At 54.9% G+C, this 23,906-nt stretch overlaps 7 protein-coding genes across 7 annotated transcripts; 3 read left to right on the top strand and 4 right to left on the bottom strand.

Moving 5' to 3' along the window:
- Positions 1 to 365: 365 nt before the first annotated feature.
- GMORB2_1526 (Short-chain dehydrogenase) lies at positions 366 to 1,554 on the bottom strand (the record flags this gene model as incomplete). The annotated part of the gene is made up of 3 exons (XM_035463508.1): positions 366 to 616; positions 740 to 947; positions 991 to 1,554. 3 exons carry the CDS (start codon positions 1,552 to 1,554, stop codon positions 366 to 368), a joined length of 1,023 nt encoding a protein of 340 aa, XP_035320339.1.
- Positions 1,555 to 3,253: 1,699 nt separating this feature from the next.
- On the top strand, positions 3,254 to 4,569 carry GMORB2_1525 (uncharacterized protein; the record flags this gene model as incomplete). Its single annotated transcript, XM_035463507.1, has 2 exons — positions 3,254 to 3,293; positions 3,479 to 4,569. The coding sequence occupies 2 exons, from the start codon at positions 3,254 to 3,256 to the stop codon at positions 4,567 to 4,569; spliced, it is 1,131 nt and encodes a 376-aa protein (XP_035320338.1).
- A 665-nt stretch (positions 4,570 to 5,234) lies between these two features.
- Positions 5,235 to 6,854, bottom strand: GMORB2_1524 (Ndr family; the record flags this gene model as incomplete). Its single annotated transcript, XM_035463506.1, has 1 exon — positions 5,235 to 6,854. The coding sequence occupies one exon, from the start codon at positions 6,852 to 6,854 to the stop codon at positions 5,235 to 5,237; it is 1,620 nt and encodes a 539-aa protein (XP_035320337.1).
- Positions 6,855 to 8,087: 1,233 nt separating this feature from the next.
- On the top strand, positions 8,088 to 11,873 carry GMORB2_1523 (RNA-dependent RNA polymerase; the record flags this gene model as incomplete). Its single annotated transcript, XM_035463505.1, has 2 exons — positions 8,088 to 11,347; positions 11,435 to 11,873. The coding sequence occupies 2 exons, from the start codon at positions 8,088 to 8,090 to the stop codon at positions 11,871 to 11,873; spliced, it is 3,699 nt and encodes a 1,232-aa protein (XP_035320336.1).
- A 310-nt stretch (positions 11,874 to 12,183) lies between these two features.
- GMORB2_1522 (Sugar (and other) transporter) lies at positions 12,184 to 14,222 on the bottom strand (the record flags this gene model as incomplete). The annotated part of the gene is made up of 3 exons (XM_035463504.1): positions 12,184 to 12,508; positions 12,589 to 13,810; positions 13,868 to 14,222. The coding sequence occupies 3 exons, from the start codon at positions 14,220 to 14,222 to the stop codon at positions 12,184 to 12,186; spliced, it is 1,902 nt and encodes a 633-aa protein (XP_035320335.1).
- Positions 14,223 to 16,132: 1,910 nt separating this feature from the next.
- On the top strand, positions 16,133 to 19,342 carry GMORB2_1521 (Beta-galactosidase, domain 2; the record flags this gene model as incomplete). Its single annotated transcript, XM_035463503.1, has 4 exons — positions 16,133 to 16,170; positions 16,407 to 17,947; positions 18,015 to 18,317; positions 18,378 to 19,342. 4 exons carry the CDS (start codon positions 16,133 to 16,135, stop codon positions 19,340 to 19,342), a joined length of 2,847 nt encoding a protein of 948 aa, XP_035320334.1.
- A 590-nt stretch (positions 19,343 to 19,932) lies between these two features.
- Positions 19,933 to 22,549, bottom strand: GMORB2_1520 (leucine Rich Repeat; the record flags this gene model as incomplete). Its single annotated transcript, XM_035463502.1, has 3 exons — positions 19,933 to 21,729; positions 22,042 to 22,151; positions 22,348 to 22,549. 3 exons carry the CDS (start codon positions 22,547 to 22,549, stop codon positions 19,933 to 19,935), a joined length of 2,109 nt encoding a protein of 702 aa, XP_035320333.1.
- Between the last annotated feature and the right edge of the window lie 1,357 nt (positions 22,550 to 23,906).

Here is a 23,906-nt window from a genome sequence, read left to right as displayed (position 1 = left end):
TCCGCCTTTTGAGTTAGTATGGCAACATATATATTCACGAATATGGCAAACGAAGACTAGAATTGACCGGTCGGCCTGCATCTTGTTCTTCTCATTTTCCTTTTCCCTCCCTTCTTCTCTCTACTTTTCATAGGCGTCTGGCCATTGATAGAAACGTGGACTCGAAAAGTCTGACAACTGTATATGTATTGATAAAAGCAAAATATTCCCTAAACGCTAAACTGGTTATACTCTATTTTTCTATTTTCTTTCCGTCTATATAATCATCCTGGAACAGCTTTATCGTTGATAGTTATTACTCGCTTCGAAACGTTCTCATCTCGCCTTGACTCGCACTGGGCACACATGCAACACTCATGCTGGGTCTAGTAAGAAAACCTCTGTCCGACCATCTCCTCGGTCCGGCGCCACAGCCTCTCAGCCTCGGACGCACTCGTACCCCAGGGCGCGACATTCCCGCTGAGCGGGTCAGGAAGGCTAAGCTGGTCAAAGTAGGCGCCGTTGTTACCTTCGATGTAGGGGTTGAAGGAGACGTTGACGTAGGTGGAAGCGCCCTGGCTTGAGTTGAGGATGGAGACTCGCAATTCTTCGTTGCCCATGATGCTGTTTTGGTCGGCTGAGGGGGGAGGGTGTTAGTCTGTGATTTCTTTGTTTCTCCACTTTTCTCTCTTCTTCTTTTTCCTTCCTTTTTTCGCCCCCCGGTTTTCAGAGTCAGGAAAGGGGGAGGGGGGGAACATACCCAATGCCTTGCTATCACCATCATCCGTTCCCCACGTGTCGAGAATGTCGAGATGGTGGGCCAGGTTGGATGTGCCAATGGCACCCGGGTGGACGCTGTAAGACAGCAGGCCTCGGCCACCGAGCTTCTGGGCCAGGGAGATGGCGAAGAGCATGTTGGCAGTCTTGGACTGGCCGTATGCGGCCCAGGGGTTGTAGAAGTTTCCACCCTGCACGTGTATCTGCGTCAGTATGGTTGACAGATATATGCACGTGCGCATGCGTGTATGTATGCCATGTACGTACCTCGAAATGCATATCCCCCCAACGGATGGGGCTGAAGCGGTGCCCACTGCTAGCAACGCTGATGACACGGGGCCTGTCAGACTTGAGGAGCTTCTCCATGATGAGGTTGGTCAGGAGGAAATGCGTGACGTGGTTGGTGAGCAGCTGGTTCTCGAAGCCCTCGGGCGAGACGGAGTAGGGCCAGGCCATGATGGCGGCGGAGTTGCACAGGACGTCGATCCGGGGCACGTCGTCCCACGAGTTGACCGTGGCGGCGGCCCGGCGCGTGGATTCCAGGCTGGACAGGTCGATGAGGAGGGTGCGCAGGGGGACGGCCGGGTTGGTGGCACGGACGACGGCCGCCTGCTTGTCCAGCTTCTCCTGGCTGCGACCGGCGAGGATGAGGAGCGCCGGGGAGCCGCCGGCCACGGCCTTGACGTAGGAAGCTCCGATGGAGCCCGGGGTCACGCCGGTGGTCAGGATGATCTTGCCCTTGATGTTGTCGGCGTAGCGGGACACGAGTTCCTCTGCTGTGGGGAAGGAGGTGTCCATCTTTAGGGCGGGTCTTGTGTGTGTGTGTGTGTGTGTGTGTGTGTGTGTGCGTGCGTGTGTGCGTGTGTTGAGGAATGTCTGTATGTCTTGAAGGAAGATGTGAGAACGAGGCTTGGAGTGTCTATTGTCTTGCCAAAGGAGGAGAGGGAAGAGGCCCTCCTTTATAGTATTTCTTGCTGGGCATGTAACGTGTATCAGTAGCACTTGTATGATTTCCAATGTTTGAGCATAAAATAAAAAAAAATTATATATAAAAGAAAACAACGGAAGAGAAAAGAAAAAAAAAATTGCGGTGTCAGATCATCGAGTGGTGGTTCAGTGGATGCGTATGCGTGTCCATCAGAGATAGAGAAATCTACGGATATTTGGACCTGAAACTCCGATGTAGTGCTTGGCGTCGCGGTACATGGGAAAGTCCAGACGGTCTGGCGATATCATGGCCATCACAGCAGTAAAAGACGATGGTCGGGGCATGCAGTTTGCATGTAGTTTACATGTACGGGTAGTTTGCCGAGTACAAGTAGTGTGGATTGCGGCTCGAATCGGACTTAAATGACCGAATCTCTCGCCACGGTGTGGCAAGAATTCGCCATGGCATTACCGAAATGCTTAATGCAGTGATAAGCCGGCTGCAGGGGTAAGCCGGTTGCATATAAAGGTGGGGACGGCATACGGTGTATCGCCTGTCAAGACCGTCCGTCTAAGTGATGGAGTGTGTTCTTTTGAAAAAGCCTCATTTCTGGGACCCACGTGGCTTACTCGTACATGTAAGTTTACTCGTACATGTAAGTTTACTCGTACACCTATTACAGGTACGAGTAGGGGAATCGTGTTGATCCCTGCTTCCCCTGTAAGTCATTGATAGCCTCTCCTTCTCTTGTCTGAATAGATGACTGGTTGTATCGGAGATTCCAACGGTAGACCCATTTATATATATGCATTGCATGTGCGTTATACGAAGGAAGGGTTAGTAGGTGTGGTGGGGTGGGATATAATAATACAAGAATGCTGCATATAATGCGCGGTACATGGATGCACAAATACCGGTTTCCTAGAGTAAGGAACAAAATCTCCCGGCGGTAAATATAATATCCCTATAAGTGATGGGTATTGTCACCGTGTTACTTACTAGCAGTAATACATAGAATAGTACATGTAGTGGTGGTGGCAGTAGTAGCAGTAGCAGTAGTAGCAGTAGCAGTAGCAGTAGTAGCAGTAGTAGCTAGTAGTGGTAGCGATAGCAGCAGCGATACTAACCTGTAGTGCTAATAGTACCTGCAGTAATATCTGTTGTTGTTATTGTTGCTGTTGCCGTTGCTGTTGCTGTTGTAGCAAGACCTGGTATGAGTGCCATCACACCTCATCATCCCCCGACTGCTCAACAATCTCCATATCCCGTCCGATTTACTCGACAATAGATGTAACAGGTTAATGCAAGCGACTGTCTTTGCCTTTCTCTTTGTTACTTCTTTTCCTCCTGTTTTTTTCAGTGTTCCTCTTCTTTTTTTTTTTCTAAGAGAGAAATACCAGAGTTTACCGTCGAAAAATATCAACTTCATTAAACCTGAAAAGGAGGAAAGAGCAGATACATATCATATCAGGAAGGCACAATGGCAGCGCACACAATAAAGCAGGAGACTCCACTTGCAGAAGACTCACGGATGTTGAGCATCGCGACACACTGCCTGCGACTTCCATAATGGAAGCTTCTAGCCCCGTTTCCTATCCCCCTCAACATTGTCATCCTCATCTCTGACCCTCTTCTCATCTTCCTCAGACTTGCTAGTCGTCACGGGCGACAGACACCTTTTACCTCCCCTTCAGAGACGTCGATATATATCAACAGCCTCCCACAACACAGACGTACTCGCTGACCTTCCCAAAGCCTGCTCCCACTCCCCTCCACGTCCGTTGCCAACTGCAGATTTCTCCCCCACACTCACCGTGGACCTTGATGACATGGAGTGGTCGCATGAAACCAGGCTGGACCTCTCGACGGGGGAAGCTTCCGAGGACGGCGAGCCGTTCAGCTTCGACATCCCCCCGTGTCTCAAGCAGTTTGCCTACTTCACCCTCCTGCCTCAGGAGCTCCAGGACAGAATATGGGCTGCCGCCATCCCGGACCCGGGAATCCATTTTCTCCGCGTCCACGGCCCGGCCCACCGCTTCGCCTGGGTCAGGCCCAGACTTGGCGTCTCCCCCCCCTGGAGCGTGCGCTCGTCGTACGAAGACGTCAAGGCCGAGATGGAGGAGGAGGCCAGATACGAACGGCGCGGACGGGAGATTCACTGCACCCTGCAACCCCTGGCGGCGGATCCCAGGGCCGACAAGTCGCAGTACATGGTGGTGGCCAGCAGGCTGTCCGGAATTGCGCAGCAGGACGCCAAGGCACGCAGATGGGTCGACTTCGTCCGGGAGCAGCCCCGTCCCCTGAAGCTCACGCCTCATGACGGGAGAGCCACCATCCTGGCCTCCAATCTCCACCGCGACGTCGTCTTCCTCGAGTACCTCGACGACTCCAGACACCGCACCGACCACGTCTTGGCCGTGCACATCGTCTGCCCTGACCTCGACCGCATCCGCCGCGTCGCGTTCCGCTACTGCCACGAGTGGAAGCGATCCCGCTGCGAGAGCCGATCCTGCCCCGGTTGCGGCCGTATCCACTCGTCCCGGGTGGAGCGCGGCATCTGCCCGCATCACCTGTACCAGTTCCTGGGCCGCCACCTCCCGCACCTCGAGGAGGTATGGCTGGTCGACTACCTCATGCTCCCCAGGGAGCCGACGCGCCGTGGAGGCTCGCCGGGACCCCCCGACGCCGTACGCCGCCGTCGCCGATTCCACGCCAGGGATCGCGTCTTCTACGAAGCCGACCCGGACACGTGGGAGATCAGGCCTGCCATGACCGATGTCGCAGACTGGATCCGAGAGCACTACGTCCGCTACGTCCGCGCCAGCGAGCTGTGCCACCACGCGGACCCGTCGAGCGTCAGGTTCGGCTTCCTCGGCTGCAGGTAGGACAATGCCTCCCCGGATGCCAGATACGTGCACGCAAAAGCGAATGCGACTCCGCTGCATGCCCCGGCCAGAGGCAGGAAGAAGAGGAGAGCCTCACGGTCGACCATGGCCAACAGGTTCCATGCCACTAGTGGCGTGCTTTGCCAGCGACGGCCGGCATATTACGTGGCGCAGAGTGGTCTTGGCGGGGATCATCAGGAGAGCGGATACATGTTTGGCGGGAAGCATCTCCACGCTTCCGGCTTTACCTTTTCCATTCCCTCTGTACCTGTGCAGGGGTCCTGATTCTAAAATTGCCCGTTAGCGTGTTTGCGAACAACCCTGCCTACCTAGTAATGCTACCATGCTCGTATGAGGAATAACTATAAATATAACGATACCCCTATTAGACCTGGTCTTGTGTCCGAGGTACGAGTGAAGAGCCATGGAACATGAAAAGCATTTTACGCGCGACGACTGATGGACTCGAGGTGGGATTTGCATTCGGCATTCTTCGTTTGCCTTGAGATACATCTAGCAGTATTATTGATCATGGATCGAAAAGGAAACAAGATCAAGATGAACAAGAATTGAGAATGGAACGGATGGGAAGAGAAAATCAATCTCACACTCTTCTCACCGCGTTTTTATCGTTTTTCCCTCTGCATCATTCGCCAAGACTGTGATCAGGTGATGAAGCTAGCAACAGCATCCCAGAAAACCCGGGGCTCCTCGCACATGGGGAGATGGCCTGTGTTGGGCACGACCCTGAGTTCTGCGCCGTTGGGCCCCAGCAGAGCCTTGAACCCATCCATCACCTTGGCCAGGGCGCCCTTGCCGTCACCCTCGCCCACGACGAGCAGAGAGGGCACGTCGCAGGTCGGCATGGCGGGTTTGAGGTCGTAGTCCCATAGGGCGGTGCAGCTGTTTGCGAAGCCCTCGACGTCGTTGGCCGACACCATGTCCACCATCCACTTGACCGTGTCGGGCTTGTTGGCCGTGGTGTCGGGGTGGAACCACCGGTCCACGGTGATGGGGGCGAGCTTGGTGGCCAGGCCGGCGGAAGAGTCCTCGCGGGAGATGGCGATGCGGTCCTTCCATGCCTGGGTGTTGGCCGGGCTGGACGCCGCGTTGAAGTCGCATGCCACCAGGCGGGAGAGACGGGCGGGGTGCTTCAGGGCGAAGTTGAGGCATGCGGCGCCGCCCATGGACACGCCAACCAGGGCGTGGAGTCGAGGGATGCGCAGGGCGTCCAGGACGGCGACGAGGTCGGCCGTCACGTCGTCGAGGCTGGCGGCGTGGGGGGGCTGAGGGACGGAGTGCCGGCCGCGGCTGTCGTAGCGCAGGATGCGCAGGTCCGGTCGGGCCGTCTTGATGATGGCAACGAGCGGATCCCACATGTGCAGCGATGTGAGGAGAGAGTTGGAGAAGGCAATGGTGGGTGCATCGGCGTCGCCGCTGCCCTCGAGACGGTACGGGATGGAAAGGGAGTCGGACGTGGAGATGTACGATGATATGGAGGCGTCGGAGCTGCCGCCGACGGTCACGGTCAGACCGTCTCCCGAAGAGAAGTCGCCGGTCGATCCGGGCGGCAGGCGGGACAGAGATGAGAGGTCCCGAGCGGCTGGGCCGAAGATGTAGAAGAGGGAGTAGGTTCGGCGGCCTTTGGATGCGACGGACCTCTCAAAGACGGACGTGCGCCGGGGTGTCTCCATCGACGCCTTGTGCTCTGGTCCATCTAGTCCGTTGGTGGGAGCGTAGTCGTGCAGCGCGAGCAGCGTCTTCCTGCCCTCACCCTCGGAAGCCCTGAACAGCCGCGACCGCAGCCACCCGGTGACGTTGGAGAGCATGCCGACGTGCTCCTCTGTGTACCACTTTATGTACTCGCCCTCAGCTGCGTCCGCGGCCGTGGTCTCGATCTCGACGGCGACGGTGACACGGCCCAGACCCTCGTCACCGGGTAGGTTCTCGACGGGCACGAATCCCGCGGCTTCCCGCTTGTCGAGTAGGTCGTAGAAGTATCGCTTCACCTCGACCTGGCCAATTATTTCGGCCTCACGCGCCGACCGGTGCTCCCGCAGAGTCGTGTAGCGCTCCGTGTCGAGGTGGTGCATCGACGTGACGTCGTAGACAGCCAGGAACTCAGGCGCCTGCCCGTCGGTCGCGCGGTACCGCAGGCCGTTGGGGAAGATGTCGGGTAGGCGAAGGCGCGTAGGACCGTGCTCGTTATCGTACCATTCGTGGAATTGGTCTGGGGAGAGGCCCGGCTTGGGCTGCATGGTCACATAGAGGATGCCGGGCGCCATAATAATGGTCAGTGGTCAGTGGGATGCGGCGGGATGGTCAGTAGGCTGGAAGTGAAAGGGGGGAGGAAGACTTGTCAAAATCAAGTATGTATTCGAATTGCTGGCTGAATTATCTCAATAGCTCAACACGGTGTCCCCCGTTCACTGAATTGTTTTCAACGTCTTCTTACTATCTCGTCCTTTCTTTACCGTTCAACCATGTAGCGGGGTTGATGGGCGGGGTTGGAATGATGGAAGAGATGCGGCAGATTTCCCCGGGTCTTCAGTGCACGTGTAAACGTTTACCCTGACGTGGCCAAGTATGTCTGGTTGATTTTGAGGTTGACCTGCGATGATGAGCGAAACTATTTTTAGATAGAGAGAATGACGGTAGTTCATGCAAGTAGAAACATGGCCTCTCTCTTTTCCGATAATCTAAGCTATATTGTGGGATCAGAGAGAAGTTGGCGAGGAAGGAATCCTTGGCCTGCACCTTCCTCATCGGCTCTTGTTTGCTCCCTACCATCCCCCCCTCCTCTCAGCTTCAGGTGCCGTCTTCGTTCTCCGTCACACCCAACAATTTGTTAGACATCAAACACGCACTTCAAACTCGACATGCTCAACCACCTATGTGACATTCATCTAGGTCACGTCACCTGCCGACTCAACCCGCTATTGGCTCTTTTTGAGGATGTCTTGAACCCCGCTCCCTGCCCCCTTCGGTCACCAGACATCATGTACCCAGAGGTCAGTGAGAATACCCATCCATCATGCTCCGCTTAACGGATACTTGCCATCATTACGCGGTGGGCCGACGACGCAGGGGACCGTTTTTGCGTCACCACTCCATCGTCTTATTTTCACGGCTCAGGAGGAAGCCTCGGGGACCTCACATCCTACACACGAAAGAAGCGGCTTGCCACCAGCTACCATTCACGGCCGAGATCGACGCATCCCATCAATATCTGACGCACGTGTCCGTTGGCAGGGGCCTCTTGGATCGGCGACCGTGGAATCCCTCTGGTGAAACAAACACACCAAGGATCCTGCGCTTATGCAGGCAGCCGTGCATACTCTATCTCGCCGCGCCGCCATTCAATCGGCGGCTGTCGGGCTTGGCCTTCTCCGTCATTTCTGCACGTCCTAGTTTGCCCGTCGTCTATAAGAACCCGTCGACATCACCTATGTTCCAGAGGTCTGGAAGATTGGGGTCTGCCAGAGCCCCATTTACAAGGTTTTCCAAGAAACGCCAGGATGGAGGTCATACTCAAGGGTCTTCCACCAAGTTTTTCCAATGAAGACTTGGGCCGAGAACTTGACCCTTTTATGAAGGCTTTGTTCATAAGGCAATGGTCGAGCGACAAGCCTCAGAGAAAGCCGCACGCCTGGGTCTACTTTGATGACCCTGCTGATGGCAAAAAGTTCATCGGAAAACATGGCAAACTCACCGACGTCTCTCAGGGAAAGTCTCGGAGGCCCGACATAGCGAGAATGCACATTACCAAGGTGCCGGTCTTCATCGAGAGAAGCAGTCGCGCTCCACGCCAATTTATCAAGCTCAAACCTACCGCCAAGAATGAACAACCGAACAGGGGCCAAGCACCCAAGCGGAACCCAGCCAACCTCTCCTCCGGTTCCCAGTTCTTGGTTCAGGCCATAGACTGCGGGCACAACTTCTTTCACCACGAGACCAAGACGTTGACCTTTGCTCGCCAGACTGGCTTCCGCGTGCCCGGGTCGGACTCCTCGATGCTTTGTGAGCTCACCCAACAGTCAATGACCATAAACCGCGAGGACTGGTGCCGCATAGAGATACAGTGTCACACTATCCACGACTTCATTGCCAATGAAAATGACTGTACCTTGACTCTGGTCTTGGCGGAACCGCCGCGCTTCTACGAAGCCTTGAGTCACTCAGTCATGAAAAATCAGCTACGCACCAAATGGCAGCGTTGTTCATCTTGTCCCAAATGGAATGGTCACTCCTCCTATGTTGGCAGGTGCCTCGTCTATCGACTGTGGCTCTTAGAACCCCATTTCAGATCTGCGCTGCATACCATCACGGCCAAGGACCTCATCTCTGTCACTAACGATAACCTCGCCGTTGACATGACGCCCGAGCCCTTTATCCACGACTACGCATCGGGCATGAGTCGATTCGAAACGAGGATCAACCAAATCAAGCCTGTAAAGGAGAGGCTGCCATTCATTTTGCTTTTCCAGGTCCAGGCCCTCGTATGGAACAATTACATCCACCCAGCAACCGGGTTTCGCATGCTGGAGCGCATGGAGGACGAGGCACGCGCTGCGAATGAAAATAGAACACCCTTCCCTTACACAATGGAGGCCATGAAGAAGCTCTATCAAGAGATTCCTTATGCGTGCCCTGGTCGAGATCCCGCCGAGGTGGACGCCGACGAGCTTCTCAACAGAGTCGCCGACATCACACGAGACATGCGCCAGGATGATTCGCTGCTCCGCATGAAATATGAGGGAGACCTCATACCCGATCACCAGGCCTGGGTCATGAAGGCCATGGTCACGCCAACCAGGGTCATCCTGCATGGTCCAGACGCTGAAAGCAAGAACCGCATCCTCCGGAAATTCTCAAACCATACAGACTACTTCATCCGCTGTCTCTTCTGCGACGACGACGGCCAGGATCTGTCCTTCAATCCCAACGTATCAAACGACGCGATATTCTCCCGGTACAGAGGTGTCCTTCAAGACGGTCTGCAGATTGCCGGCAGGCACTTCTCCTTCCTGGGGTTCTCTCACTCGTCACTTCGCTCCCATTCTGTATGGCTCATGGCTCCATTTGTGGACTCAAGATTCCAAAGGCAGGACTACCAGACCATCATCAAATCCCTCGGAACCTTTAGCAATATCAGAGTCCCCGCCAAGTGCGCCGCCCGGATTGGGCAGGCTTTCAGCGAGACCCCATACGCCGTTCCCATATTCGAGACCAACATCCAAAATCGAAGCATTCCCGATGTCAAGAATGCCGATGGTAGCCGTATATTCAGTGACGGCGTGGGGACGATCTCATTGGAAGCGGCTCGGGAGTTCTGGGCTCGCTTGCCAAAGAGCGCTCGAGCCGCGACATGCTTCCAGATCCGCTGGGCCGGTTCCAAGGGGATGCTCTCTCTCGACACGAGGCTGAGGGGGAAGCTCATTTGTATACGCAATGAGTCAATGCGAAAGTTCCCGAGTGACGATGCCGGGGACCTGGGCATCTGTGACACGGCCTCGAAGCCTCTCCACCTCATGCTTAATCGCCAGATGATTAAGATACTCGAGGACATGGGGACGCCAGACCAATGGTTCGTGGACATGCAGAACCGTGAACTACGCATCATCAGAGCCGTTACAGCCACGGCATCTAATACCAGCACATTCCTCCGCTACCAGCTCATTGGGTCCAGCATGGCCTTCCCCCAATTCATCAAGCGGCTTGATAGGATCGGGGCTGACTACCGTACAGACACGTTTCTCAAGACGGTGGTCGAGCACGTTGTCTTGCGCGAACTCCGCCTCCTCAAGCACAAGGCCAGGATACCTGTGGAAAAGGGCATCACCCTGTTTGGCATCATGGACGAGACGGGCTTTCTCAGAGAGCACGAAGTCTACGTCACTTTTGACAAGACGACGGCGCGTATCGGCAAGCTACCTTCTTACGGCAGAGCCATCATCACAAGGTCACCAGCTCTACATCCGGGAGATATTCGTCTGGTCAACCTGGTCACTCCGCCGGTGGGGAGCCCGCTACGAGATCTGAGGAACTGCGTTGTCTTCAGCCAGCATGGGAACCGAGACCTCCCTAGCCAGCTTAGTGGAGGGGACCTCGATGGCGACCTGTACAATATCATTTGGGATCAAGAGGCCATGCCGAGGCAGGTATTTGCCCCGGCTGACTACCCTCGTGTCGACCCCAAGCCGTTGGACCGGGACGTCACTCGCGACGACATTGCCGACTTCTTCATCAACTTTATGAAGACGGACATACTCGGCGTCATTGCTACGCGCCACCAAATTATGGCGGACATCAAAGATGAAGGGACAGCAGACCCGGATTGCCTTGCCTTGGCCGAGATGCACTCGACGGCAGTGGACTCGTCTAAGACGGGCATACCTGTAGAAGCCCGTGCGCTTCCCAAGCCGCCGCGGACGCGTCCCGATTTCCTCGCCCCCGTGCCGCCTCTCCAAACGTACGACATCGGGCAGATCTCCCACATTGGCGATGACTGGGAGGACGACAACGGTCGGACCAAGGGCATGGGTATGTACAAGCATCGGTTCCACAAGTCGACGAAGATACTCGGAAAATTATACCGCAGTGTTGATGAGAAGAGGATCTGGAGGGAGAACATCTCGGCAGCCGCCCTAGCCAGCTCTCCTAGTGACAAGTCGGTGTGGGATAAGGTGCTTGCACACACGCATATGCAAATTTCCTTGAATGGCTACAACATTGAGTATCGCGACATGGAAGAGCAGGCCATTCGAATTCGCAACTTGTATGTCTCATTGCTGTCTTTTATTTTCATATTATCATCCTGCTCTTCTATTCATAAAGCAGGATTCTAATTCTTGTAAAACAACAGATACGAATATGCGTTGCACGACCTGATGTGGCAATTCTCCGACAACCCACGCGTGCCCATCACCGAAGTGGAAGTCTTCTGCGGATGCATTCTCAACAAGCGCGGTAGCCAGACGCGCCGGCAGCGCGACTCATCAATCAAGCTGCAAGAGGAGGCCGACAAGACGATGGAGTGGGTCGTCAGGATGATGTGTGACCGCGATAAGATGACGACGCAGGAGTCGGTGGTGGCGCTGTGCCTTGCATGCGTGTACGCTTCGGGGGCGCAGGGCACCGCGACGGGCGGCAACGCGGTGCACGGGACGGACAAGCTGCAGAGCTTCAAGGCTGTGGCTGCCTCATGTCTTCTGAAAGAGTTGTATGTGCTGGAGAAGATGACGATGGACCATTTGGATCCTCTCCTCATGGCCATGGGCGCCATGACCATGGGCACGAACTAGTACACGTAGCGGCTCAAAGTAACGAATCTCTTCCATTGAAGTTGACTAGTATTTACTATTATCAGACCTATCGTCTGACGTCAAAAATCAGATGCTTCAACAACACGCATTATCTGAATATTGGGAAAATCCTCAATCTTGCTTCGAGATGAATCATGTATTGTATCGATGCCATTTGTTCCATCAATGTCATTTCTTCCACACGTACCATCATTTCGACTCATGTCTTCTATCTCTTCCACGGTAGCAAAAATCAAAACAAACAAAAATCATTTCACGTATCCTCGTACCTCGGCTCTCCGGTTCAATGCTATCTCCCAACAGCCCCGTAGGAAATGTTGTCGAAATACAACAGACGTCGCGTCTCCATGGCCTCCGCATAGGCCTCCCGATCGGCCTTGACGGTGGCGAACGCACGACCGCTGATGATGACAAAAGCGGTCAGCCCCAGGCCGATGATGGTTCCCACGATTCCGAGGACGATGTTGACCGGCGTCGGATTGCCGTTGAGGAGGTGACCGTAGACGAGAATGTCTACGCCTGACTGGGCGAAATTGAACAGGCCGGATATGCAAACGAGGGTTCCGTAGATACGGCCAAAGGTTACAAAGCCAAATACCTTGGTGGAGTAGTCGCTGCTCCTTGTCAGAACCCCAACTTCTCCCAAAAGAATCGTATTGGCGAGATAAAGGAAAACGGATTGGGGGAGGCATACGAAATAGCAGAGTAATAGAATGGCCGAAAAAGGACAAAGGTCAGGACAGTGGCATATCCAGCCCACAGGAACGGCAGGCAGTTTAACACGGCATTGAAGACAATGAAGCCCGTCAGCAAGCCAGTGATGGTAGAAACTCTAAGACTGTTGAGCAGGACACCGATGACAGGGGTAGTAGCCACGCCACCAACGGGGAGAGCAACGTCGAAGAAGTGGTTTATCCACTCGGCCTTCTCCTCTGAGCCAAGCATGTAGGTATACTGCCGATGGATCGTGGAAATGAAATAGTTCATGCGAAACATTTGAATAACCGTCATGGCCAGGATGAGAGTGAACCACGGAGAGCGAATCTGGCGACGAAATGGGTGGCCGTGCAGGACACCCCAGACGCCGCTGGCTTCGTGAGAGGCGTCCTTGTCATAGAAACGTCTACGACGCCGAAACGTATTTCCAGCAAGGCTCTCCATGCGGCTCAGTTTGTCATGGCGGTGATCAGCGCGAGCATTGCGCACGCGGATCAGTTCGTCGCGGTCGGTAATATTGTCATCCGAAGCGTGTGCATCAGCATCTGGGTTCTGCGCTCTTTCAATCTTGACCTCGAGCTCCGACATGGTGTGATAGCCGTGAGCCGGCATGTAGATCAGCTCGGTAGCCAAGATGACCAGGGGCACGGAAAGGTACCAGCCAAAGAATGTAGCGGGGGTGAAAGCGCCCTTGGAAGCGTCGTAGGCAATTCGGTAGAAGAGAAACACGGCGGATGAAGCGTCGAATGCACCCGTCACCAGAGCCACAATCAGCCCGAATGATAGGGGAAAGGCATTGGCCAGCTCGAAGGTGGGCACGAATAGGTACGTTCCGCCTAGGGAAAGTATGATGTTACCAACAATGTAACCATCGAACGAGGGGTAGGCGAAAGAAGCCGTCATGATAAGAGTGCCAGCGGCAAGGCAGATGCTTGATATGATCCAGCAGACACGTCGTCCAAAGCGGTCCAGGCTAGCCCCCGCAAACAGAGAAGAAACGTTGGCGGTTATGGAGCCGACAATGAAGAAGAGGTTCAGTCGCATGTCCTGCTCCTTGCAGGGAATCTCGCCGGAGTGCTCTTCTCCGGGACAGAGGTTTCTATAGACGCCTTCGGATATGAGAACGGGCCTGAGTGCTGCAAAGCCAAACACAATACTAGAGGCTAGCCAGCAGCTGACGACTCCGGTAGTCACTTGGACTGGAGAATTAGCTGGTCAATAAATGGGCATATGGTACCTCTGCCGAAGGCACTCACCGAATCTTTTGGTGTTAGACACGTAGTAGGCAGAGCTACGCTGCCTCCGAGGAGGAGTGACTTCGATGAGTGCATGGCTGAGCCTTTGCCATTTCGGTCCATACTCTGGGTCCTCTACAACAATAGTAGACGGTGACATGAGGCCATTCTCAGACGTCTCATAGACATCTTGCTGAGTAGTCTCTTGGTCAATTTCCTGTTCCTGACCTTGTCCCTCCTGGTGTCCTTGTTCTTGTCTCTGATTTTGCTCATTCTCCTGACCACGATCTCGTTCCTGTTCTGGTTCAGGAGCAGGAGCTGCTGGACCATCGTAGTCGAAGCCCTCGGCTTGGGTCACATGCTGTGCCAGCGACATAAGGGCCACAGGTGGAAGATGTCCACCCTCAGTCTGTCTGCGAGAAGAGGAAACAAGATAGTTATCAGGTCAAAGGAGAACGATGTATAATGCGCGGAGTAGTATAAAAGGAAGAGAAGTGAACGGCGATGCTAGATTCTGCCGTGATGGTGGGTGGTACGAGAGCAGAGAATACGTGAGAATCTTATGCGGTGTAGAGGAATATGGAGGGGGGGAAAAGGCAGTGTGACCTTTTGATTATATATTAGGGATCAGGAGGGGGATGATTGGGGGCGACTGTTTAGATGTCAGTGCAGACTGGGTGACAGAAGAGAAACATTCATAAAGGAATTCACCGCTGTGGTCAGTGCAAACACTTTGGTATTCGATGTGAGTGTGGGTGATGTCACCCTTGGGGATTCAAAGGTTGGCAACAGTTGACAACGGGAAGGAGCAAAGGGGATCTGGGTCTGGCTGCTCTTGCCTATTTATCCCTCCGTCATTCTCTCCCTCTCACAGACATCGACTTCAACCAAACACTGCAACTGCGTCACCTTATTCGGAAGTGTTGGCAAGCCACCGTTGGTCATGCAGAGAATCATGATACTATCCTCATCGTATATCGGCAGATCTCCACTCGTTCGTCATGCCGGATGTCATATTGCATTGGCCGGGGCCAGCAGCTCGCTACAGTAACCACCTGGATCAAAGCGTAAGTGTCCAAGTGATGGTGACACTACTTTCTCTACTCACGACTTAGCTTTCGAATGTGTCACTATCACTGTGCTTTCTTGCATCACATCCTGACCACGTTGGACAGACAGATATCGCGCGACCATGCCACGCACCGGGCGTTGTACACTGCCTGTGACCCAACCCAAAATACCACACCTGGTTTAACTGAGACGGGAGATATTGTGGGCATGTAGCGGCCGTTTGAGAAGATCGAGACAGCCTCTCGCCATGGTGAGGCTGAGCCGATAGTGACTGGCAACCATGTCTTGTCGCACCACAAGTCTTGCGTTACGTTGACATCCTGCCCGGCTCTCTTTGACAAGTGCGAGCAAGCAGCTACCCGTTAGTGACCTGCCGATCACTTCGCCATTATTGTATCCGAGGATAATGCATATTGAAGAACCATGCGGCAGTCATGCGGGGATGAAGTTGGGGACGATCATAGCGCTGTGGGGAAACGGACACATTCAAACGAGAGAAACGAAACAAGTGAATGGCAAGCAACGTTCAGATTTGGACATCTCCCATCATCTAGAACATATCATCCCACGCCACCATCAGAAGGCAAGGTTGGTCCTTATCTTTCTAAGACGTCTCCGCAGATCTTAGCAGCTTGCCAGCATCGGTTCGTACAGGTTACGCGTGTGCGGGGGAGGGAATCTTGGACTGCTCGACACCCCAGTCTCTCCACATTTCGGCTCTTCATCTCCCGAGCAGACTAGGCGTCGTTACTAATAATACTCATCCAATTTCTCAAACTCCACTATTGCTATAGGACCTCATGGATGAAATCGGAATTCTCCTCCTCAATTGGACGGGTTATATACCCCCCCCCCCCCCCGGACTTATTCACCCCTCACGCCTCGGGATCTCGCGTTATCCAAAACATAGTTTAAACATGGATTGGCCACCCGCGTTGCCCCGGTCCAGTTGTGGTCACGACACTTCGCTTGAAGCCTCAAGTTGCCCAGGATAGTCAGCATGAAACTTACCAAGAAACTTTTGGCCCTGGCTGGTCTTCTGGCCTTAACCGGAATTGGCCTCGCTCAGGACAATGGCACGATCGATTGGCCTCTGCACGACAATGGGCTCAATAAAGTTGTTCAGTGGTACGCCTCTCTCTCTCGCTGGATTGACTGGGCTTCTACAAATTGGCTGACACTTGCCACCGATCAACAGGGATCACTTCAGCTATCATGTCAATGGTCGGAGGCTCTTTATCTTCTCCGGGGAGGTAAAGATCATCTTCGCATCCGCAATAGAGAACGTTGTGCTGACTTTTTCAGTTCCATCCATGGAGGTATCCCATGTGAGTTTAGCCGTCATAGCGTGAACATACGGACCTTTCACAACTAATCTACAATCAATACCAGTCCGGAGCTATGGAAAGACCTCCTCGAGAAGATCAGGGCAGCTGGGCAAGTTTTCTGTACCTGTGCTGCACGATACACAGGCTGACATTCACCTCAGATTCAACACATTCTCGATTTACACATCCTGGGGCTACCACAGTGCCTCCCCCGACGCTATCGACTTCACACATGGCGGCCACAACTTCACGTCTATCCTGACACTGGCCAAGGACTTGGGCTTGTATGTCATTGTCCGGCCTGGTCCCTACGTGAATGCTGAGACCAACGCTGGTGGGTTCCCCTTGTGGTTAACGACGGGCGAGTATGGCGAGTTGCGCAACAACGACGAGCGATACACCAAGGCGTGGGAGCCGTACATGCGTGAAATATCTGCCATTATTGAACCACATCTCATCACCAACGGCGGCAACGTCATCATGTTCCAGATCGAGAACGAGCTCGCCGGTCAATGGAAGGATATTGACAACCGTATCGTCGACCCAACCATTGCCGACTACATGCAGCTCTTGGAAGACAGCGCCAGAAACAACGGCATAGACGTCCCGTTGTCCCACAACAACCCCAACATGAACAGTTATTCGTGGTCGGAAGACTTCTCCAACGCGACGGGAAACGTCGACGTCGTCGGGCTCGACAGCTACCCATCTTGCTGGAGTTGTAATATATCTGAGTGTCTAGCCGCCAACGGCGAGTACGTCTCCTATAAGACAGTCGAGTACTTTGACTATTTCCTCGAGCAATCGCCCACACAGCCCAACTTTATGCCCGAGTTTCAAGGCGGCTCGTACAATCCCTGGGGTGGGCCCGAAGGCGGTTGTCCGACTGACATTGGTCCGGAGTTTGCCAACATGTTTTACCGCAACCTCATATATCAACGCGTCACGGCTATCTCGCTGTATATGCTATTTGGCGGCACTAACTGGGGCCACTCAGCCTGCCCTGTCGTCGCCACGAGCTATGACTATTCATCCCCTGTTTCTGAGGACCGTTCTCTCCAGGACAAGTTCTACGAAACCAAGCTTCTCACCTTGTTCACCCGATCCGCTCGCGATCTCGTGCACACCGAGAGAGTTGGCAACGGCACGACCTACACTGACAACAATGCCATCACCACAGCGGAGCTGAGAACCCCAGACGCCGATGCGGCCTTTTACGTGGTTATGCACACAAAATCCGAGTCGAGCTCACTCGAGCGCTTCAGACTCGACATCCGCACTTCAGAAGGAAATCTCACAGTCCCCCAATTTGGTGGCAACTCCTCCATCACCATCAACGGCCACCAGGCCAAGATTCTGGTCGCGGATTTCACCTTTGGGTCCAAAAGGCTCGTTTACTCTACGGCCGAGGTTCTCACCTACGCTGTCATTGATGGCAAAGAGGTGCTTGCGCTGTGGCTTCCCGAGGATGAATCTGGCGAGTTTAGGGTCAAGGGTGTCCAGAACGTCTCTGCATCTGACGCCGTGATCTTTTACGATAACAGGGATAATGGGGTCACCGTGTCGTATGTTCAGGGTTCTGGCATGGAGATTATAGAGCTTGGTGATGGGGCTCGCATTCTGCTCCTCAGCCGCCAGTCTGCGTACCTCTTCTGGGCTCCAGGCTTGGATAATAATCCAATGAATCCGGAGAACAGCACTGGTGAGTACTTCTTTGAAGAATCAACATGAGAGCGATTGCATCTTTTCGCCCTGCTGACTCCTTCCAGTGCTTGTCCAAGGAGCCTACCTTGTGCGCTCTGCTGGCTATGACGAGAAGAAGAAAGTCCTCCACCTGACCGGGGACGAGAAAAAATCACAGTCAGTCACCGTCTTTGGACCGAGAAAACTACATTCAATTACCTGGAATGGCGAAAGAGCGACGGTAAAGAATCACGACAAGAGTGGCATCTACACTGTTGTTACGCAGGGGCCGTCGAAATTTGAGCTTCCCACCCTCGGTCCATGGAAGTGGGCATCTAGCCTGCCGGAGATTGAAGAGGACTACGAGCCAAGCGGAAAGGCCTGGGTTGGTTAGTACCTCGCTGATCAAGCTCGTTTCCTGTAACTTTCTTACTAAAGTGATATACAAGTTGCCAACAAGACGGAGACGCCCAACCCTCTCAAGCCCGCGGGCAATAACCCGATCCTTTACGTCGACGACTACAAGATCCACTACGGTAACCACATCTACCGAGCGACGTTCCCCTCTACGGACGAGCCCCCAACGGACGTATACCTAGGTGTTATTGGCGGGTTTGCCTTTGGCTTCTCCGTCTGGCTCAACGCTGCCTACGTGGGTTCGTACTACGGACTGTCATACGAGAGCACGCATAACGGCACGTACTCGTTCGCCAATTCCACACTCAAGTCCAAGGGCGAGGAAAACACGCTCGTCGTGCTCATGGACCAGTCCGGGCACGAGCTGCGCGAAGCAGCCATCACGCCGCGAGGCGTCCACAACGCGACGCTCATCGGTCCCGGGGGCAGCTACAGCTTCACGGAGTGGAAGGTTGCCGGCACCGCAGGCAGAGAGGATAACATCGATCCCCTGCGCGGACCCATGAACGAGGGCGGCCTGTACGCCGAGCGTGTGGGCGCCCACCTCCCTGGGTTCTCCGACTCCAACTGGACAGCCACCAAGTCCGGCAACAGCAGCAGGTCGACCCTGTCAGTGCCCGGTGCAGGTGTGCGCGTGTTCCGCACGGTCGTCCCCCTGAATGTTCCCATCGGGCTGGACGTGTCCATCTCATTCCGTCTGAGATCCCCGGACAGCGACGCCAACCGTCTGCGCGCGCTGCTCTTCGTGAACGGTTACCAGTACGGCCGGTTCAGCCCATATATCGGCAACCAGGTCGATTTTCCGGTGCCGCCGGGCGTGCTCGACTACCGTGGCGACAATACCGTTGCCATCACGGTGTGGAGTCAGGCGGCCGAGGGCGTCGAGGTGGATGTGGACTGGGTGGTGAATTATGTGCATTCTACGAGTTACGACATGGGTTTTGAGGCTGGATATCTCCGACCAAAGTGGGATGAGAGTCGACTTGAATGGGCATAGTGTATTAACCTTTTTTCTTCTTCTTCTTCTTCTTTCTCCTATCTGTTGTCTTCTCTTTGTCTTTCTTTGTTCTTTTCTCTATTCTCTTTTCTCTTTTCTCATAAATTTCAAAATACAAGTACCAAATACTAGTAGCTCGTCTCTCATCCAATGTCGATGAGATGATTGAAATGTACGAGTATGGAGTACGAGTAGACATGTCGTATCCTCGGACTACACGCGCGTTTCCTGTTCTCGCCAAATACGACGCTCGTGACTCGCATGTCTCGGTTGAGTCGAGAAGGGGCATGCGTCTTTGGATGTAGGGTATTAGGCCTTTTTTGTTTGCCACTTGGTAAGTTTTTCTTCTCTCTTTTCTTTTTGTTCAAGGTTCTAAAAATAAAAGTTTCAATCATTTCAATCTTCTTAAGAAGAAGAAAAAGAAAGAGAGACATCAAGAGTATACATACTATGATACTATGCATAGCTTATATTGGCATACCATCTCTCCCGGTGTACCATCTTTTACAGTAGTAGACCATCTCTTGTAGTAAGATCATCTCTTACAGTAGACCGTCTCTTACACAGTGCTACAGTGGACGGTGAGAAATTCACAGAGACACCTCCAACCTCCCCGTCCAAAAGTAGTGCGGTTCGCCCAACGGTGCAGGGGAGACCGTCCCCCGTCGTCCCAGCTCGGAATACACCTCCCTCCCCTGCACTCTGAACTTCTTCACCTCCCCGAGCACATCTCTCATCCGGTGAAGCGGCGGCGGCGGCGAGGCCAAGAGGTCCCCCCTCGTCGGTGGGAGGACAGCCAGGGTCCAGGCCGTGTGGAAGATGTACGCAGCGTCGGCAGGGACGCCGGCGAGCCTCTGGGCTGGCGTGACCGGGGCGGCTCCCGTTCTGACACCCTTTTTCAGGACGAGACTTCTATAGTTGCCGAGGATGGAGATGGCGCCGGTGTCTCTGGAGGTAGAAGAAGAAGGAGGGCAGGGACGAGGAGCAGGAGGGCGGCCGATCCACACGCGCAGAGATGACCAGTGTCCGTTCCATTCACATTCATGCGTCAGATATTCATCACCGTCATCGACGTCGTGGCCTTGGCCGGGAGCGAAACTCCTCGTGTCGGTGCTCCATTCGGCAGGGGCGCCGCCACCATACCACTGGTCGAAGAAGCTAAACCTCGTAGCCTCGTTCATGAGCTCTTCGGCGTTCAGGCTGTCCAGACCTTCGAGCCCATCCTCGATGGGATCCGGGTCGAACTCGAGCCTGACGTGTCTCAGCCCCCTGAGGAAGGTAGGTGCTCTCCAAGACGAGGCTGCTGCTGCGAGGTGCTGTGCGTCCTGAATGGACCGCTCCTGCTGAGAGAGAAGCTTGAGGAAGGCAATCAGCCTGTCGGCGAGGGTGCCCGCCGACCGGCGCGGGATGCACGTCAGCGTGAGTGATGCCAGGCGGGGGTTCATATCCGGTTCGAAGGTCTGGGGGAAGGCAGCGTCGACGCGGGGACCGACGACCGTCTCTGCAACGTGGATGCGTTCCAGGGGGGACAGGCCGTCCATCTCGAGAGTAGGCAGGTTTGTTACAAGAGAGTGGTGGATCCTCAGGACACGCAGGCTGGACGACAGCACGGGCCGGAAGAGGTGCGCGGCGCCCAGAACCCCCCGTAGGTTTACTGACGGCGGCCACGCCCTGTAGGTGGACTCGGGCGGCAGAAGACGCATGGAGTCGCACGACAGGTCTTCGATGTGGCCGTTGGAGAGACGGATGAGCTTCTGCAGTCCTACGCTAGATATTCCAGTGTTGGATAGGTGGATATGGGTGAGACCGAGAGACGAGCGCAGGTCATCGGCGGCCATGTCCCCTCCCTCCAAGAGGGCGGCAACGCAGGCGTCAGCCGAGTCTGGACGTGCAGCGAGGGAGCCGTCAGGCCGGCTGTCTGTTCCCTCACACGGCTGCTCATACAGGGGTGCGTCGACGTAGTAGCGGTCCGGGTGAGTAAAGGAGCCACTGAGCTCGGATTCGCGCAGTGCGTAAAAGGGGCCGTGCTCGGACGACCCACCGACGTCTGGCTGGCCCTCGGTCGATGCTGCCGCTACGACGCTGCCCTCGACCTGGAAGTGTGCGTGCGATCGGAGGCTGGTGTGGGCAAAGCACAGGTCGGCGAGGGGTTGAATGACACGATCCGAGAGGCCAGGGTTGTCGCTGACATCAAGGCTCCACAGGGCAGGGGCGTACCGTCGCAGCAGAGTCACGAGGGTAGCATCGTCAAGTTCCTTGCGACGAAGGCCGAGGATGCGCAGATCTGGGAGGACGACGGCATCGACGGCGGCACCGGAGGCGTCTGTGCTGGCGAGCAGCGGGCTTATCGAGCCGGGGAGGCCGGAGATGTCGAGGTAGATGAGAGACTGGAGGCGAGGTGCCCTGGAGAAGAATGAGGCCGGCAGGTGATGGGTGCAGTCCGACATGGCAAGCATCCGGAGAGGCGAGCTCGTGGAATCGGCAGCGCCGTCGGCCTGGGCGTCGGCCGTAGCAGCAGTAGCAGCAGCAGCAGCAGTAGCAGGAACAGGTTTAGCAGCGGTGGCAATACGAGGCCGGAGCAGGAAGAGGCTGGGGTCCAGGTCGGCATGGCCGTCTACGAGGAGCGAGTCAAGGCAGGGCAGCAACGCCAACGCTCTGGCGAGACAGGTCCCGGCGGCAGCGTCGTAGCGGTGGTGGACATTGTGAGCCGGAGCCAGGAGGCGCAGGTCGAGGACACGAACGAGTCGACGGGTGGACAGACGGACATCTGGCAAGGTGTCCTCAACGAAGCGAAACCACCAGTCGATATCTGGAGGAGCCGGCGGTAGATGGGAAGGAGAATGCGAATCATTTAGCGAGCGTGCATGTGTGAAGCTATGACGAGGGAGAGGAGAGGGGAGAGGGGGTGGTGTGTGGGGTGTGCGGGCGGGAGGGTTTCGAATGGATGGCCAACAATATTATCAGCAGAGGTAGTAGTAGAAGAAGGAGAAGAGGAAGCATCATACCGTCCAGATATCCTCTGGCCAAGGTGGCAGAACGGACAATGTCGGCCCACAGACGTGGGGCAAAGATGGACCAGAAAGTCCGACTGACGAGACACAGGGTCGGGTAACGTCGAGGGGAGATGTACGGGGCTGCGACGGACAGGCAGTGTGGTCTGGAGGTAGCCTGTCGATAGGATGGAAGGATGGAGGGTGATGATGGCATGACTCGGGAGTGCCAGCAGCCAAGTCTGTCTGTTTTTATTGTTTTTTTTTTTCTCATTTCCTCTGACCGTTGGCGTGTGGCGTGTGGTCTGGTCTCCTCACTTTCCCCATCTATGTTACTACCGCGGATGGTTCATCGTCAAGGTTTAGTGGTATTGAAAAGAGAGAGATACCACCACATTGGGACGTGTGTTTTTTTTTTTTTTTGGGGGGGGGGGGGGTGGGTGAAGGCGAGTGAGGTGAGTTGAAACTGACAATGACGTGCGTCGAGAGGAGATGGATGGCGTTGGTTGGCGGCGATGATGATGATGGTCAATGTTACGTACTGGAGGGGGTCCATCATCCAGCCTTGTACCGGTACCTGCGCATGCTGGGGGAGCAGTGCACGGTGCGGCAGTACCCGTACATGATACGCATATATCGATGAGGTTGGGCATTACGAGTACAGCGACTGCAACGGGGTGGTAGACCGTAAGAGTAGGCGAAAAGTACCCGCTGCGATCCTCCACCAGCAGTTGAGCACAGGCCCCGGAGATCTGCCGCCCCTCTCTGGATCTGGCTAGCACCGGGGACCCAGTGGGCTGGCTCTGGGTAGGTTGCAGTGGGACGTGGGCACCTTGCAGTGTTGACCGAACCTTGGACCCAAGGATGGACAGAGACTCGGACGGCATGTACCGTTCGGTTATGGACGGACGGTGGATTCTCTCTGACCGTGGAAATGCGTGTATTGGCCATGTATCCATAGTATTGACGCCGTTACGGTAGCTTGTAACAGGTTATTAGTATAGTAGTAGTGGTAGTGGTAGTAGTAGCAGTAGCAGTAGCAGTAGCAGTAGCAGTAGTATCAGTAGTAGTGGTAGCAGTGGTAGTAGCAGTAGTATCAGTAGTATCAGTAGTAGTGGTAGTAGTGGTAGTAGTGGTAGTAGCAGCAGTAGCAGCAGTAGCAGCAGTAGCAGCAGTAGCAGCAGTAGCAGCAGTAGCACACGTAGTGATGACTCCTCGGGATCAGCGCACACGACACGATAGTACGTAGGGGGCTCGGTCAGCGGCATGAGGTGGATATTACAATGGATGCCCGTATCCGCATCATATGAGTAATACGTTACAAGTCATGTCAATACTACGTGTATCTGTATGCGTACGAGTAATATACGTATCATCGACGGATCACAGCCTCTGAGGGTGGAGGGGGGCAGCGGTTCTTCCTGGGCAGGGCAGTCAGCTGCGGCCCTGCGGGTAGATCCCCCCAGGGTTCAGGGCCCAGCGTCCTTGGCGGGCACGGTACGGGCACATTCCCCTGTCCGCTCCACCGGGTCCCGCTCCGGAGTCTGGAGCTATTCGTACTGTAAATATGTATC

This window comes from Geosmithia morbida (genome assembly GCF_012550715.1).
Source record: "Geosmithia morbida isolate 1262 chromosome Unknown scaffold_10, whole genome shotgun sequence".
Classification (NCBI taxonomy): Eukaryota; Fungi; Ascomycota; class Sordariomycetes; order Hypocreales; family Bionectriaceae; genus Geosmithia; species Geosmithia morbida.
The sequence above is the reverse complement of the archived record's forward strand: the minus strand, read 5'-3'. Positions and strand labels throughout refer to the sequence as shown.